The sequence below is a fragment of the Prunus mume genome, linkage group LG2 (genome assembly GCF_029339155.1).
Source record: "Prunus mume cultivar Tortuosa linkage group LG2, ASM2933915v1, whole genome shotgun sequence".
Classification (NCBI taxonomy): domain Eukaryota; kingdom Viridiplantae; phylum Streptophyta; class Magnoliopsida; order Rosales; family Rosaceae; genus Prunus; species Prunus mume.
Genome location: NC_142699.1, coordinates 20,604,564 through 20,620,437, shown reverse-complemented (window position 1 = coordinate 20,620,437; position 15,874 = coordinate 20,604,564). Strand labels below are relative to the sequence as shown.

Genomic DNA, 15,874 nt, shown 5'->3' with positions numbered 1-15,874 from the left:
GGTTTAATAATGATGCAAAACAAAAAGGGAGAGGATGCAAATGTGTATGCTCTATTACACTCGAGTACAAATCATCTTTTCAAAATAGTTCAGAATATCGCTATTGTAAAAATAAAAAAAATATTAAAAATAAAAAAAGAAGAAGAAGAGGTTTGATTAAGAAGTGTTAACATTTAATGAAGATCAAGAATGACGAATTAATCTTAAAGGTGCCAATTAATTAACATGAGTCTGGAAGCATCAGAAGGTTCGAACCCATGTATAGGGATTAACGTGGTGCATGGAAAGCAACTCCACACATTTTAATCACCTACAAATCTACCAATAGGAAATGGACACGTTTGCCATTCATACAAGTGGACATATCAAACAAATTCAAGTCTTAAATATTGGACGGTAAAACCGAAGGTAAAAGCACAACAACACAAAAATTGCATATCATCTGTTGTCGTATAGCCACACAAACGACAGGTTCCTTATCCCAGAAAACAAAACATAAGGCATTTGGGATATTATTTCATCTCGTAGAAGCCAAATTCAACTTGTCTTGTGTGCCGCTTGTCCACTATGATCCGCCAAAATTATCAGTATCTGTTCCCTTTTTTTTTTTTTCAAATTGAAGAAGAAAAAAAAAGATTTGGGATTTAAGAAAAACAACCAATAAAGGCAAAAGATTTAACATGAATTAATATATATTTTGTCACACAAATCGAATTTGACATGGTCAGCCTCAGCCTAGCGTCTTCTCTTGAATGGCCTGAATGTTTTAATATGTCAAATTAATTTGTGTGCCTAGATTATGACGAAGAGTTACCAATGAAATTAATCTTCTATCCGAAAAAAAAAAGGGACGGTGAAAGTGTCAATTCTGCCTAAACCAGTACATGGATGATGGAGTTAAAGAAAGAATTTTAGTGATGCTCTAATCAGACCCTGAAGTCGGCCAGAGTTCCGGCTAGCATGCAGACACTCATATTTGTCTCAAATGGCACCGAACTCATCGAAACTCAGAAACAAACTAAGCATAAAACAAGTAATGGAACATGTATATAAGCACTTGCATTCAGTTTTCCAACAGCAAACCACTTGAAACCAATTGTCTTTTGTTGTTTGGTATTGACATAGGAAAAGATAGAGATATGGATCATCTGACTAGTGTAAAATCTGAACTGAGCCAAGGAAGGCGTCCATTGTGCCTTATAGAAGTTGATGCTTTGGTTAACAAGTGTGTCAAGAGACGGCGCAGAGATTCGTCTGCTGTTGTTGCACCTGCAGGCTGCAGTGATCAACAGCAAGGTGATCAAGGACCACAACAGCAGGCGCAGCAGGCTGGTCAATCTACCGTTGCTACTACTACAACTGTGAAGAGAAGTTCCAGATTTCGCGGAGTCAGCAGGTCTGATATCTTGTGTTCATGTTGACAATTTGCTTTTTTTTAGGTTTTGTTAAAATGTTTAAGCTTAATTTTGAGCAATTATATATGCAGGCATCGATGGACAGGAAGATATGAAGCTCATTTATGGGATAAAGGGTCTTGGAACCCAACACAAAGGAAGAAGGGAAAACAAGGTAGATAAACATATAAATCACTTGTTCCATTTGTACACTTTTTTCACTTTTCTTAATCTTGTGTATCACTTACATGGTCTTCTGTTTCATTCTGGTTCTGCATTGGATTTGATTAATTGCTTGGATGGAGCAGTTTACCTTGGTAAGTAGTTGCATGACAGATTAAAACCACCCACTTCGGTCTCATTTTAGAGAGAAGCTAACATTTTTTTCTGAAAAATCCAACAGGGGCTTATGATGAAGAAGAATCTGCTGCAAGAGCTTATGATTTGGCAGCACTAAAGTACTGGGGAACATCAACTTTTACCAATTTTCCGGTATGATTATCAGACATGATGACTTGAAAGTTCTGTGCTTTTCAGAGGAATGAATGAAACTGATCAATATCTTCTAAAACTTGTTCTATATTTTACTTTTCAGGTGCCTGATTATGAGAATGAAATTGAGATAATGAACACATTATCCAAGGAAGAATATTTAGCCTCTCTGAGAAGGTAAATTTCATCTCCTGATGAGCCCTCCTCTTCAGAACTTTTCTGTAAAAAGTTTGCATCAATGATCCCATTTTGTTTTGTTTATAGAAGGAGCAGTGGCTTTTCAAGAGGTGTGTCCAAATACAGAGGAGTTGCAAGGTAAACAACTTAAATATTTGACCTTTACAAGTTTAAACAATTCATTCCAAATTTCTAAGGCTGAATTGTTGTGGGAACTGCAGGCACCATCACAATGGGAGATGGGAAGCAAGGATAGGGAGAGTGTTTGGAAACAAATACCTCTACCTTGGCACTTACGGTGAGTTTCAATTCAAGCTCTTTAAATCTGTTTGCTCCTTCTGCTGCTGAGTGAGAAAACCTTATGAGGCTTCTTTCATTTCATCACAGGCACCCAGGAAGAGGCTGCCCATGCCTATGACATTGCAGCAATAGAATACAGAGGCATAAATGCAGTGACCAACTTTGACTTGAGCACATACATCAGATGGCTGAGACCAGGAGCCAATTCTCTTGGTTCTCAGGAACCAAAACTAAATACAGAGTCTCTGCTCATGCCAGCCTCCTCTAACAGCATCCCAAGCAAGGAAGGAAAGCAGATGACCATGTTCCAACCCAACTCTTTCCCAGTAGATGACGTAGACACCTCAAGAAATCGCAACAATTTCCAAAGGCAGCAGAAGCAGCCTATGCCCATCAGCCCTTGCACCAAGTCATCATCTTCCCCAACAGCACTTGGCCTCCTTCTTCAATCCTCAGTATTTAAAGAGCTGGTAGAAAAGAATTTAAATGGAGATAATGAAGAAAGTGAGAAGAATGACATAAGGAACCTTCTTCCAGTGCAGACAAACAGTGACAATCTTAAGAGGATCTTGTACAATGGAATGCACAATTACCCTTTCACTTGTCCTTCCAACACCAGTGTTTTGCCTGCTTTAGAGTCGCAGGAGGAGAGCATATTGCCCTTGTGCAATTCGAGGGGGCAGTCAATTTGGAATGGTGCCATAAACATGTTTTCTTCCCCTGACTTTAACTAAATTAACTTTAGTTTAGTTTAATTACTTGTAAGCTCCAGCTAGATCCTTCTGTTTTCTCTTCTTCTTCTTCTTCTGACTCTTAGAGGTAGTTTGATGTAAATAAATCCTAAGATTTTCATGTGATGCAAAGGCAATTGGAATAAAATAAAAAATAAAAAATAAAGGGACCAGTTCATTAGTGGTTACATTTAATCTTATGTAGGACAAATGTAAGACCAGCTAGTTGGGTTGGGGTAAATATACGACTTCAAATCTCTTTTTCATTTTCCTTTTTCCTGGTGAGAATGGCAAAAGAGCTTGTGCCCTAGAAAACAAATATAATGGCATACCCTTTCATAAAGAGAAAACGATATGATTCCACGGGTTCTAGTTTACTCCACTTATCAACTCTATGGGACAAAGCTTCCTTCTTCCCTTGTCGTCTGCAGGTTTCAACTTCACACTTCTTATATGCATGTGTGAGAACTTGTGGCTATTTAAGGCCTTCTAACACTTGTTCGGCCATTCCAAAGTGGGTGGGAGATTTTTTGAGTTGAATGACTGGAAAGACTTCAGATGACAGAAACTAGAGATTTTGAAGAAAACGGGTTACCAAGAATGTATGTCATGTCCTAATTCTCAGAAGGAAAAGAAAGTAAATAATTGATTTTTATTCAAACAGAAACTGTAAAATTGATCTTTTCAACAAAGATTGAAAGTCGTATTTTTTGTTAAGTATCATCGGATGGTACAGTAGAACTCTAGCTTCATGCGGAAATTGAAAGAAGAGAACTTATTCGGAATCTTTCATATTCGTAACCACTTTGCTTGTTCTTGGAGGAAGAAACAAAAAAATAATAATAATAAACGATGATTTCAATTATTTCAAAAGATTGATGTCAATACCGTTTGTTTGACATTATAGGGGCATGTCTCACAATTAAGCCCACAAAATAAACTAAACATGCTAAGCTCCACAGTAATATTTACTTCATCTCCATAATCAGAATCTTAGGAAGAAAAAAAACCACGGAGAAATACATGAAATGAAAACAACTCGGCAGTTACTGTGAGATTGTGTACATCAAACTTGGAACAACCAAACCAATTAAAGCTAAGCCATCTCATACGTATACCTACATAGAATAACAGTGTATGGTCATCTTCTTTAGAATATTGCAATCAACACTTGGTTGAGACCGACCTGCAAAAACAACTGGGTTAAGTACAAAGACAGAGTTTATGAATGGCAGTTCCAGAATTAAGACCTCTGTTAATTTGTAACTGCCACCAAGTCAGTTCATAGTGCCAAATGCAGCTATCTGGCACACAGATATGACAAGCCAAAAGAAAAAAAGCAAAGTCAAAAAGAAAAAAGAGGCATGACATAAATGGGAACCTCAGCAGAAGGCATCAGATATGCACACAAGCAGATTGGCTCCATTACAATGTTCAAGAATGATGTAAATACTAGATAAAAGAGTTCTTATTCAAACCTCAGCAGGTTTCTCGGTTTCATTCCTGGACCTTCAATATCGTCTTGCACAATAGCATCAGTTGACTTATTCAAAGTTCCAGACAAAGACTCCGCAATTTCTTTTAGACCCTGCAAGAAAGTGGCATGACTTAAATATATTTTTTGGATACATGCAAGAGTCTAAACTACTCTAAATTTATCCAATCTACAGGGAGGGGGACTCAAACTTTGGTGCAAGGGGTGGGATACAAGCGAGAGTCTAAACTACTCTAAACTAATCTAATCTATGGGGAAGGGTACTTTAACTTGGGTGCAAGGGAATGGGCTCCCTGCCTTGGCCAACTACCCTAACCCACGTTTACAATTAAGTAGAAAATATTAAGGATTTAACTATCAAGATTCCAGTTGCTGAAATAATAGTATCTGAACTAAATTAAAAAACACATATTGCAAATGAGAAAGCATCAAATGGAATTACACCCTGAGAGAAATGTCATTATTAAAGACAGACAAACCTTAATATACAACATGGCCCAACCCAGCCCCATATAAATCTAAGAAATTTTGTAGGGCATGGGAAAGAAATCACAGGCCTATGATTCTCAGTAGCCTTAAGCCTCCTGCTTGCATCTTGGAAAGAAAAAATTACTTGGGAATCGCTCTAAAGGAATCCCTATTTGACCTCTTTCCCTCCCCCCAATCTCATGGTGTAAAATTAACTGGAAACGAAGGGAATGCAAACCTAAAGCATAACGCTCCATCAATGCTTTACTAATTTTAGCATCTAATCGCAGTGTAATCTATAGGTTATTTTCTTTCTTTGTTCTGACAAACAATGGGCACAGATGCTTTACATGAGTCCATAATAATTAATAAATGTGAAGACCCCTGTTCAATATTTCCAACTAGGATAATGTCAGCAACCAGAAGAAAAGAGATTCTTAGAAACAAACCATCAGACTCTGAGTTTCCGAATATGTCACTAAACGACCACGTGGATTCCCAGTAAGTTTAAGTTTCGTCTGCAAGTAGAAAAATTAATTAGAGCAGTGATCATATATACGAAAAAAAAAAAACACTACATAAGAGACTATACTGAGGGTCTCAGTAAAAGGTAAAGAACAGAGTGAGATTAAATGATGGCAGGGGCTTATCTTTGACTATGACATGATCTTATTACTTACAGGTAACTTTGATACAATGAACATAATCTTTTCATTTTTCACAATATAAAAATATTATGAAAGTTGAAGAGTCAAAAACACATTTAAATCCATACACTGACAGGTACAAACCTGCTGAGGCATTTCAACTTGTTTCCCCTCAACAAAGTTGACGAGGTAGAAAAGACCAAGATTTGAAACATCCTGCACGAGGCATTTCCATCAGTACAAACTTAAGCAGATAAATAAAGTGATGTGTGCGATCGAAATAAATGCAGCAGCCACTGCCAGTACTCCAAAGCAAAGACACATCTTACTTACAAAAGTGTTACAGACTGGTGAAAGAACAGAGTTATATGCACATTAATTATGGCTTCTAATAAATACTACACTTTCTCATCAATTATTTATGGCTTCTCTATTAGAACAAAAATAAAGCTGTTTTACCTGCTTTTCTGAAATGGAACCTAGCTTGTAATCCTGCAAAAGGGAAAAGGAAGATAAGTTACTACAAATTCAAAGAAAAATTTGTCTGAGAGGGAGTGATGTAAAGGAAAATGAGTACAAAAGGGGAAAAGTAAAAAAACTGAGAGAGCACATTTAATGTAAAACTCTAGGAATTCCCAAAAATACCAAATTTGGCCTGCACCAATACATGTTGAAGCAGAACTCACCAAACCAGTAAGCGCGCTTTGCAACTCAGTCACGGTAACGTAAAGTTCCTCAATACTTCCTTTCGTATCACCAACCTGTTTCACAAGTTGTAACCAAATTTAGAGATGATGCCGAAAATATATTTCGTATGCTACAAGACTCCATTTACATAAAATTGGAATGCAGGATTTTAAAATACTAAATTGCATACATTTAAGACATGGCACATCACATATGGATAGTGGATACCTAACCCGCTGTGAAATTCATCCTATTAGTTTGACTTTGATAATGCCAGAAGTTTTTGCTTAGCCTCATCAAACTAGAAAATGGACAAGTATGTTTTTTTTATTTCAATTTACTAATTAAGAACTAAAAGCTCATAATATGCAGAAAAGGACATACATTCTCCAGAATCGACTTTGAGATCTCTTTCTGCTCCAGCAATTTATCGTCCAAATTCTGGACTCTCTGTGTCAGGTGCTTCTTTGTGTTCTGTCCAGCATAAGAATGTTTAATACAGTCGTTTCAATTGTTTATACAAATTCTATAAGTAATATTGATGAGTTCTGTAAGTCTATTTGATTTTGGGAACAAACATGGTCCCATAAACAGAAACTCAAACAAAACAGGTTTTTTTTTTGGCATAGACAGCCGAAAAGAAACTTACAGCAATAGCCTCTGTCACGCTCTCCAGATGTTTATGCAAATTTGAAACAGCAGCAGTCATACTACGCTTCGTCACATACATAAGATCTGAGAATTTTAGGCCCTAACCATTTGTGAAGAGCAAATATTAGATTATCAAAGAATAAAAACACTTTGCTTAAAGAAGAAAACAACTCACAGAACCAATGGATGAAATAATATAAACATAAATATATCATCTGGATACCTTCCACCACATGTAACCATAACCCAATGCCCCCAAGGTAGCTGCTGGCATTATTAGTGATGTCAAACCTATTAAAAAAGATCAATGAAAAAAGATAACCAATTATAAAATGTTTCTATTGCATTATGAAATACATACGTGTAAGGAATAGAAGTTTTAGAACTTAACCAAAAAGAAAGGGCAGGACCATGCATTAATTTAGTGGTTATAAGCAAGGGGAAAAAGCACAAAGCATGCTAAGAATTCATTTGAACACATAAGAGAAAGTATGATACCAATCTGGCTGCCATTCCCATTCAGGACGGTTATCTGTCGTGACGAGCCAAGTTGCCGGACCTCAGCTGCCAGTCGGCGCACCTAAAAGAAAGTAACACAGGAAAATTGATATCCATTAGAAAAAACAAAAATTTAACACGATAAAGCATCCTTCGACACTAAATTTATAGCAGTTTTTCCAATACCTGTGATGCGACCGCATCAAAGTCACCTTCTGATTGTTCTCCGGTTCCATTCAACAAAGACTGCAAACAAAACAGAAACAAACACAAATCCATCCATTTTTTCAGCAACAAGACACAAGCTCCTAAATAAATAAACTATCTAACTGATCAAAACCCTAGTTTACTAAATGCAATAAAAAATTAAAAAACTAAATGCAATAAAAAATTAAAAACTCATACAAAAATAATACCAAATAAAAATTTGCTACGAGCTCCACTAGCAAAGCAGAGTAAAAATTATGAAAATAGTACCTGAAGTTCACCGATCAAGTCAGATAATTTACCATTCTTAAGCAGGATGGTGCTAGTATACCCTGTACAGAGAGAACAATCACTCAGATCGAATACAGCTAAATACACAAGGAAACTCCAGTATGCAAGATGAAAGACGAGTGATTGGTACCTGCTCCAGCTAAGATCAGGATCTTGGAAAACCCTATTCCGCTTTGCATAGCCATGGCTGTGTTTGTTTGGACCAGAAACTCTAGGAGGGTGGGTAGGGAAGAGTGTGGATTTCGGGAAAGGAGGCTTGGGTCACGGAATTTTGGGGTAGGGCGCTCGGGTGAAGACGACCTTTTCTAAGTTACGAAACGACGACGTATCAAGAAGTACGGGAGAACCGCCTTTGACTTTATTCCACCCTCCACGACGTCGTTGCAAAGCACTCCTTTCTTGCCTCTTTTTGGTAACTTACTAATGACGATAAGATTGACCCCAAAAAAAAATGCAAATTACGAAAGTGACATAAGCTGTTAAATGACAAAATGAGCCCTCCGTGCGTGCTTTACTTGGCGCAATTTTAATTTTAATTTTAATTTTTTTGGGTTGGAATCCTTGCCATATTAAGCTTAAACAAAATTAAAATTGATAATCATCAAGTATTCTTAAGCTTATACAAAATTAAAAATAATTACAGATGAGAGTTAAACTGGCAAAAATAATAGAACATATGAGTCAGACCAGCTAAAATAATAGCATATCTAAGTCAAATCAAACCAATTAGTCAGAGTAGTGAATCCATCTATCCCGTTGCACCCGAGTTTGATTGTTCATATTCATAACTACTTAACATTTTTTCGCTTCTTTATGTTCTTTTGGTTTTTCTTTTTCATTGTCTTCTTTTGTATTATCGATTTTTATGGCCGGATGCCAGTTTAGACTTCAGACGGCTGATGCATAACCAATTTCGTTTTTTGGATTTGTCTGGTAAGGCAGAAAATTGTTCCTTGGTTCAGATTGATGACCAATCTTTCAAGAAGATACAATTTTATTAGGACATGTCCTACTATTATGCCCATTTTGTTGGCACAACTTGCACTTGTATGCTCCTCTGCGACCAGAACTGTGAAAGCCCTTCTTTATATCAACACTAGACTTTACCCCTATCAGTTTAGGGCATGTCCTGCTATTATGGCCTCTTTGACCACATATCTTGCAATGGTGATGTCTTCTAACTGCGCTTTTGTGGCTGCTCAACCTTGACTTTGGACAGGTTCTTCTGTTATGGCCTTTTTCCCCACAAACGCCACACACGAACTGCCTATTTATCAAAATACTTTTCAGTTCTGGACAGTAGTGTCTCCTATGCCCCTCACGTCCACAGTGTCTGCAATAAAATTTCACTCCTGTATCCCAGAAATGAAGCAGATCAAAGTCACGAGGAAGGAGGCAGTGTAAGGTGCAATCAAAGGGTCACATAACGTCACTAACAACGGATGGAAACACATGGTATACAAGTTAAACTAAAGCTGTCCGCAGGAGTAAACGTGCTATGAAGTATAAGAACTCACCCTTCATTGCAATGCTCCTTTTGCGACGGTTTTCTGGGTCACTAAAGAAAACTTTTAAAGCTTCAGAAGCACGCTTTCTTGCTGCAGCAGTTCCCTTGGCTTTCTGCGATGCATACAAAAAGATCATGTTGAAATTTTATTTCTAAGTTAGAAATGAAAGCTTCAACACAAACATCCTTTACCCTTCCACTTCACTTCTACATCCTAAATGAAATATCATTGATTAACTTTGTTTCATTTGTTATTTACCATATGAAAGGAAATAATAAAAAGAACAAAATATTGATTCCCTGTTCTGCTTCTTTTAAGTACTTCCTCAACCTTCCGTGCAAAAAGACAATCAAGAAGAGTAGGATTTGCGGAAGCCTTGACATTTCGGTTTGATGTTTTATCATAAGTTTTGAAAGCCCCTCGATGTAGAGACATTTTAAGTAATCTAATTAGCAACAAAGTTCCTTAGAATATATAAAACAATCACCCAAGATAGTCAATATTTTATCATATCAACAAAAATTAACAATAATCAAAGTTAAATATCCGAAGTTCCAAAAGAGTAATTAATTCCTGACCTTAATTGCAGCCACTCTTTGAGCATGAAGCATGGGATCACGATGGATGATTTTCATTCGCTTACTAAATAGACCAGTCTTGGCATTCAAACTCTGCAATCACCAAACTAGACATAGAAGATTAATTCATGATAGGGCCACTAAATATTGATGTCTTTTCCTTGAGTAGAACACTTGAAGAAAAAATATACGCAAATGCAAAACTGAGCTTCAAGACAACAAAACAATACTCCTGTCATGTTTTCTACATGCAACATGTCAGGTAAGGTTGAAGCAGACAACTAACTTTTAGAGACCGGCTGATCTTCAGTCCGACTTCAGGAGGTGGTGACTGGTATACTCGCTTTGATTTTTTCTTCACATCCAGCTTTATGTCTAAATTGTCAACTTCATCATCTTCCTTCATTTTGAGAGGAGAACTGCGAGGAGGAAAATAATTAATAAAGAAAAAATGGTCTAGGATCACTCTGCATCACCAGAGAAAATATGTTCGGCAGGTACAGGGAGACCTCACTTTAACCACATAGTTTGATGTTATAAGCCTTTTTTCTGTGATTTTGAATAGCACATAGATTACTTATTTCAATGCACAAAAAGTAAAGTGTTCAAGGTACCTTCTAAGATACGTGTGTGGGTTTTAAAATATGTGTGTTTAAGAGCAAGTAAATATTTAGGTTTAAAATACCACTCAGAAAAGTAAGTGAAACATGGACGAGTTACTAGTTTGATCTGAAAATCTAAAGCAACAGTACATGACCAGATAAGAAAGGCAGTGGCTAACATTTTATAAATTAGATGGCATATACAAGGCAAGGACAAAATATAAAATTTGGAAATCTAACAAAGTGTGTAAGTTAAATTGTTAAAATAGGAAGGTTAAGAAGTTACATTGAGCGGGCTTTCTCCCATGGTCGTTCATCAATTGACTCTTCCCATATGACACAATCTCCCGAGCACTGACGACAAGTCATTATGCCCTGTTACCATAAGCAGAAGGTTAACAATTTAGAGTTGCCATTGAAAATCAATGCCTTATTCCTTCGTAATAAATATGCATCATAGTTACCATCTAAGGATCCCACAATCATCCAACCCAAATAAAATAATGTTTGAAACAAGATTCAACAGAAATGAACCAATTTGGGCGGGTTGTGATATTTAAGCACAATACTCTTCTTATTATTAAGTGCACATGCTTCTCATGTTTTACTGATACACACTAAACGGGAAGGGTATATACCTTCCCAACACACTGTGAACAATCTGATCTGGACCTTTCTATACCACATTCTGAACAGGGAGTATAGCCCCTCCCTCGGCAACTTGGGCAAGGTAGCTCTCTGATATACTGCCCATTTGGACCGAACCAGGATCTTGGTTTGCGTGCACCCAAAGTAGCATTCCTAAAATTAATAAAGCTATATTAGGAAAACATGAGAAGCAGATGCAGACAGAAAATCCAATAAAATCCAACCGCGAAAAATAAAATTCATCTAATGTATCAAAAAAAAGAGCATTGATGCAGATAGAAAATGCTAAAAACTGCAAAATCAAAGATTGAGTAGGTCACTGAAGAAGAAAGCAGGCAACTTTAACCGTTCGCACAGATGCTTCATATAATCTTTAGCTGAAAACAATGCCTAGTTGTACTTTAGCCCCCAATTAGCATATATTAGGCCAACAATATCCAAAACCCATGTACTGTAAGCAATAATAAACGATGAAAATCCATGATTAAAAGAATTAAAAATGAAATGCTATACATAAACAAATGAAAGCTTAGGACTTCGAAAAGTGATAGACTCGCCTTGGCTTTATATTGGCCTCGAGCCCGAACAAGTCCTCAGAAGGATCATAACCCAACTGCCATTACAATCCCAAAATACCAACAATCAAACCAAATGCAATCAGATTTTCCACAAAAGTTAAGAGTTTGAAAGAGAGAGAGAGAGAGAGAGAGTGCCCGTGTTGCTTTGGGAGCTGAAACAGAGTCGTCGTTGGTTGAAGAGGAAGTGATTCTGGGCACGAAGTTGCTGCTACTACAAGCCCTTCTCTTTGAGTGAAGGAAGAGCAAGAAGCGCACGCTCTTCTCCCTCCATTGCGGCGCAAGTCCGAAGCAGCACAGCGACGACATTTGACATGAAAAAAGCTCAAGACTTTGCAGCCTTTGTTGCTATAGTACTGACATCTCACGGGTGGCTGAAAAAGAGACAAGGGGACGCGCCATTTCACTCCTGAGGTCCACGTGGCACGCGATGAGCCCATGAGTTAATGGGCTTGGGCCAAAACTTAAAAACAAAAAACGTCAGCGGTCGGTCCATATCTGGCCCGCCATCGATTAAAGCATAGGAGCCGGGAAGAGACGGTGACAGAAAGAGAGAGAGAGAGAGAGGAGTGTTAAGGATGCTGAGACTACACTCGCTATCTTCACCGGCGGTGGCTGCACAAAACCCTAAACAGTGCCTTGCTTCGGAGCTCTCATGCAGAGCTAGGGTTTTCAGCACCAACAGCTTTGGCTTTGCTCCGAGTTTGAGCTCGTCGAGGAAGAGGCTCTCCTTGAAATGTCGCCAGTCTGAGTACTTCGACCAGCAGAGGGCCAGTACCGCCTCTGCCCCTAACAAACCGTCTCCTCCTGCTCCACAAACTCCCGCAGGAGGTACCTTTCTCTGTTCTTACTATTTTATCTGTTTGGTGTTGTAGAAAGTTGCTTCAAAATTGGATATAGTTAAGGAACTGTTAGGTTACTGATTTATGAGCAAATGACGAATGAGAAAGTTTACACCTTTTCCACTTGTTTCAGTTCTGTATATCCATATGGCCTGCTTAGGTCCATGAAGTACAGGGTCGAATTCGAACATGTTAAACTTAATTTTCCCTGCCACCAAACAAGGCGTCTGAGTGGTTAAAGCTTGCAAAATGCTGGATTAATGTAAAGAGATTTAACTAGAATTTATTTGTTTTTGCTGTGATTAATAGATGTGTTGGTTTGGTTTGCCTGTGTAGGAACTGGATTGCCGCCTAGGTTTTTTGTGGGTCACTCAATATACAAAGGAAAGGCGGCTCTTACCGTAGAGCCCAAAGCCCCGGAGTTCACAGCTTTAGATGTATGTTTGGTTTGACTGATGCTTCATTTTGTTTTTTGTAAGACTATGGTTCTTGGGCCATATTTGGACTTTTCAACATGAGCTGTGATTATGTTGTGGAAGGTCTAATTGCTTGTTATTGTGATGGTCTGGTGTCTTGGGTAGTCAGGGGCATTCAAACTCTCCAGGGAAGGCTTTGTTCTACTTCAGTTTGCTCCAGCAGCAGGTGTTCGTGTATATGATTGGAGCAGAAAGCAGGTGATCCATGCTACTCTTGTTACTATGAATACTGAACAATGTATGGATTTACAAGAAATTTGAGAATTAAAAACTTTTAGTAAATGACAATGGTCAAATGTTTACTTTGAATCACCTGTATTTTCAAATTGCGGGATCCTGTAACTTTGATTGTTCACTTGTCATTTCATAATACTTCTGTTAAAAAACATTGAGGTGTATGGTTACTACTTGCCATTAATAAAACTTTATGGTAACTGTGTGTGGTTACCACTTATCATAATTGGAATTATGATGATTGCTAACAAATGCAAAGTGACAATTTGGTTTGTGTAGGTATTCTCACTATCAGTGACAGAAATCGGAAGCCTGGTTTGCCTTGGCTCGAAGGAGTCCATTGAATTCTTCCATGATCCTTTTAAGGGGAAAAGGTACCATGCTAATTCTCTCTACTTCAATGTTTAATGGAGAGTGGAAATTTGAACTCCTTCACTCTCCCTTTTTTTGCCTTACCATGGATGTCTGTAAAACTGATGGTGTTGCCTGTGTTGTATTGTTTGTATAATGGATTTCTAATATCATTATTGAGATATCTAGACAACCAAAAAGGTTCAATTTTGTGATTCATTGTGACTGCAATAAGCTTGGTACCCTCACGACATGTGTCTGATGTCCATGTATGTAGATACACATGATCATATTTCCGTGCATCTTGTACATGTTTCAGTGAACCTGGTTAATTAGAAGATTAAATAATGTAAGTAATAAATTATGTAGAAAACTGTTTTGTTTTGCAGTGACGAAGGCAAGGTCAGGAAGGTGTTGAAGGTGGAGCCTCTTCCAGACGGATCTGGGCATTTCTTTAACCTCAGTAATCCACTTATTCCTTGAAAGCTTAGTGGTGAACATTACAATAATCTTCGCCTTATTATGCCATACTAAGTGATTTAATGCAGTGATTTTTTTCAATTTTCAATCAATGTTTTGAGTATGGTTATTTATTGTCCGTACGTTGATGCTTTAGACGAAATTTCGCATTTATTCCTCAAGCAATTTCAGTCATGACTAAACACCATTATGTTGCATGGTTAAACAATGGATATGCACATGGAAGAATTTAGGTGCCGTATGTAAGCCATTTACTTTACTTATTGTATGGTAGTCATGTTTTTAACGTATATTCTGTTTCTGTTATCATTATGGCATTGTTCAAGGTGTTCAAAACAAGCTTATCAACTTGGATGAGAGCGTTTATATTCCTATCACCAGAGCAGAGTTTGCAGTTCTCAAATCAGCTTTCAATGTATGATCTCTCTCCCCCTTTCTCACACATCCACCGACCCAAATTATTTCCTTGTATAGAAGATACATGGATTTCCTGAATTCTTTCTGGTTAGGACTCATATCTTTCTGTTCTTTGCAGTTTATCCTGCCGTACATTTTAGGTTGGCATGCCTATGCAAACTCCATAAAACCAGAAGATTCGAGCCGTATGAATAACTCTAGTTCTAGATATGGTGGAGATTTTGAATGGAGCCGGTAGTGGACATTGAGGGAACTCTTAACTGCAAATGATGTTCTTTTGATCTTAATCATTTGTGTTGTATCTGTTCTGTTATTAAACGAGTCCTCAAATTTTGGCTATTCGTTATGGAAAATTTAGTGCAGATTGAAGAATGAAATGGCTGACCCTGTTCTTTTCTCCCATCCAATAGGCTTACATTTCATCTATCTTTTTGAGTCCTGAGGGTCAATGCCCAAAACTTTATGGCATCATTTTCCATCGCCATATAGCCAAAAATAGGTGACCCTGTTCTTTTTTCCCTCACAATTCTCATTTTTGCACGAGATTTTCATTTTAATTCTCATTTTACAGTGGACCGACCAAATTTTTTATTTTTTTATTTTTTTTTCCTTCCTTCTCTCTTTTAACAGTGGAAAGTTAAAATTTCCGAATTCTCATATTAACTTTTCAAATATTATTACCTTTATGTTAACTATGTGTTACAAGAGATGGTATTTTACGTATTTAAAATGTTAATCTCTCTCCCTCTCTATAGTCTATCATTTTTACTATAAAAAAAAAATATTAAGCTAATTGTTAAGTTTTGCATTGCCCATTAATAATAATTTTTGGATTCAACACATTGAAATGTCACAAATAAATTAGTAACGAATGAATGAATAATTAAACAATGGACACGTTTGTATCCATGAAGCTTCTTTGTATCTATGCAACATGTATGTTATAATTCCTAGCAGGAAATGGTTGGTACTTAGGCCTCATTTGGGATTGTTTTTTTTGGCCAAAAATTTGTTTCACTTTAAAGTTAAGCAGTTCAATGTGTTTGGTAAAAATAAAATATCCTGATTATTTTAAAAGCAGCGGCATTTTGAAAGTAGCTTTTAAAAGCAGACTCTTATTGCTTT

General features: G+C 37.3%; 4 protein-coding genes across 4 annotated transcripts; 2 read left to right on the top strand and 2 right to left on the bottom strand.

Moving 5' to 3' along the window:
• Positions 1-1,139: 1,139 nt before the first annotated feature.
• On the top strand, positions 1,140-3,097 carry LOC103321698 (AP2-like ethylene-responsive transcription factor AIL7). Its single transcript, XM_016791545.2, has 8 exons — positions 1,140-1,396; positions 1,487-1,569; positions 1,703-1,711; positions 1,798-1,886; positions 1,990-2,063; positions 2,151-2,201; positions 2,285-2,361; positions 2,451-3,097. Exons 1-8 carry the CDS (start codon positions 1,140-1,142, stop codon positions 3,095-3,097), a joined length of 1,287 nt encoding a protein of 428 aa, XP_016647031.2.
• An 834-nt stretch (positions 3,098-3,931) lies between these two features.
• On the bottom strand, positions 3,932-8,328 carry LOC103321614 (GRIP/coiled-coil protein, putative (DUF1664)). Its single transcript, XM_008223439.3, has 13 exons — positions 8,169-8,328; positions 8,018-8,079; positions 7,727-7,786; positions 7,541-7,622; positions 7,266-7,333; positions 7,041-7,142; positions 6,776-6,865; positions 6,391-6,465; positions 6,164-6,196; positions 5,849-5,920; positions 5,507-5,575; positions 4,573-4,682; positions 3,932-4,280 (listed from the first exon to the last, which is right to left on the bottom strand). Exons 1-13 carry the CDS (start codon positions 8,221-8,223, stop codon positions 4,259-4,261), a joined length of 900 nt encoding a protein of 299 aa, XP_008221661.1. The 5' UTR covers positions 8,224-8,328; the 3' UTR covers positions 3,932-4,258.
• A 607-nt stretch (positions 8,329-8,935) lies between these two features.
• On the bottom strand, positions 8,936-12,307 carry LOC103321697 (zinc knuckle (CCHC-type) family protein). The gene is made up of 8 exons (XM_008223520.3): positions 12,088-12,307; positions 11,932-11,987; positions 11,365-11,527; positions 11,013-11,101; positions 10,411-10,543; positions 10,125-10,217; positions 9,556-9,658; positions 8,936-9,390 (listed from the first exon to the last, which is right to left on the bottom strand). Exons 1-8 carry the CDS (start codon positions 12,256-12,258, stop codon positions 9,017-9,019), a joined length of 1,182 nt encoding a protein of 393 aa, XP_008221742.2. The 5' UTR covers positions 12,259-12,307; the 3' UTR covers positions 8,936-9,016.
• A 152-nt stretch (positions 12,308-12,459) lies between these two features.
• LOC103321615 (single-stranded DNA-binding protein WHY1, chloroplastic) lies at positions 12,460-15,126 on the top strand. The gene is made up of 7 exons (XM_008223440.2): positions 12,460-12,780; positions 13,128-13,228; positions 13,373-13,465; positions 13,781-13,875; positions 14,242-14,315; positions 14,659-14,747; positions 14,868-15,126. The coding sequence occupies exons 1-7, from the start codon at positions 12,528-12,530 to the stop codon at positions 14,985-14,987; spliced, it is 825 nt and encodes a 274-aa protein (XP_008221662.2). The 5' UTR covers positions 12,460-12,527; the 3' UTR covers positions 14,988-15,126.
• The last annotated feature ends 748 nt before the right edge of the window (positions 15,127-15,874 follow it).

Excerpts from the sequence above, each read along its gene's own strand:
- LOC103321698 (XM_016791545.2), top strand. The coding sequence starts at position 1,140 with ATGGATCATCTGACTAGTGTAAAATCTGAACTGAGCCAAGGAAGGCGT. Across the intron at positions 1,397-1,486 it reads AGATTTCGCGGAGTCAGCAG|GCATCGATGGACAGGAAGAT; the intron begins GTCTGATATCTT and ends TTATATATGCAG. Across the intron at positions 2,362-2,450 it reads CCTCTACCTTGGCACTTACG|GCACCCAGGAAGAGGCTGCC; the intron begins GTGAGTTTCAAT and ends ATTTCATCACAG.
- LOC103321614 (XM_008223439.3), bottom strand. The coding sequence starts at position 8,223 with ATGGCTATGCAAAGCGGAATAGGGTTTTCCAAGATCCTGATCTTAGCT. Across the intron at positions 7,334-7,540 it reads TGGGAATGGCAGCCAGATTG|GTTTGACATCACTAATAATG; the intron begins GTATCATACTTT and ends CTTTTTTAATAG. Across the intron at positions 4,281-4,572 it reads AAACCGAGAAACCTGCTGAG|GTCGGTCTCAACCAAGTGTT; the intron begins GTTTGAATAAGA and ends TTGTTTTTGCAG.
- LOC103321697 (XM_008223520.3), bottom strand. The coding sequence starts at position 12,258 with ATGTCGTCGCTGTGCTGCTTCGGACTTGCGCCGCAATGGAGGGAGAAG. Across the intron at positions 11,102-11,364 it reads GTTCACAGTGTGTTGGGAAG|GGCATAATGACTTGTCGTCA; the intron begins GTATATACCCTT and ends TTATGGTAACAG. Across the intron at positions 10,544-11,012 it reads TGGGAGAAAGCCCGCTCAAT|TTCTCCTCTCAAAATGAAGG; the intron begins GTAACTTCTTAA and ends TCCTCCTCGCAG.
- LOC103321615 (XM_008223440.2), top strand. The coding sequence starts at position 12,528 with ATGCTGAGACTACACTCGCTATCTTCACCGGCGGTGGCTGCACAAAAC. Across the intron at positions 13,876-14,241 it reads GATCCTTTTAAGGGGAAAAG|TGACGAAGGCAAGGTCAGGA; the intron begins GTACCATGCTAA and ends TTTGTTTTGCAG. Across the intron at positions 14,316-14,658 it reads TGGGCATTTCTTTAACCTCA|GTGTTCAAAACAAGCTTATC; the intron begins GTAATCCACTTA and ends GCATTGTTCAAG.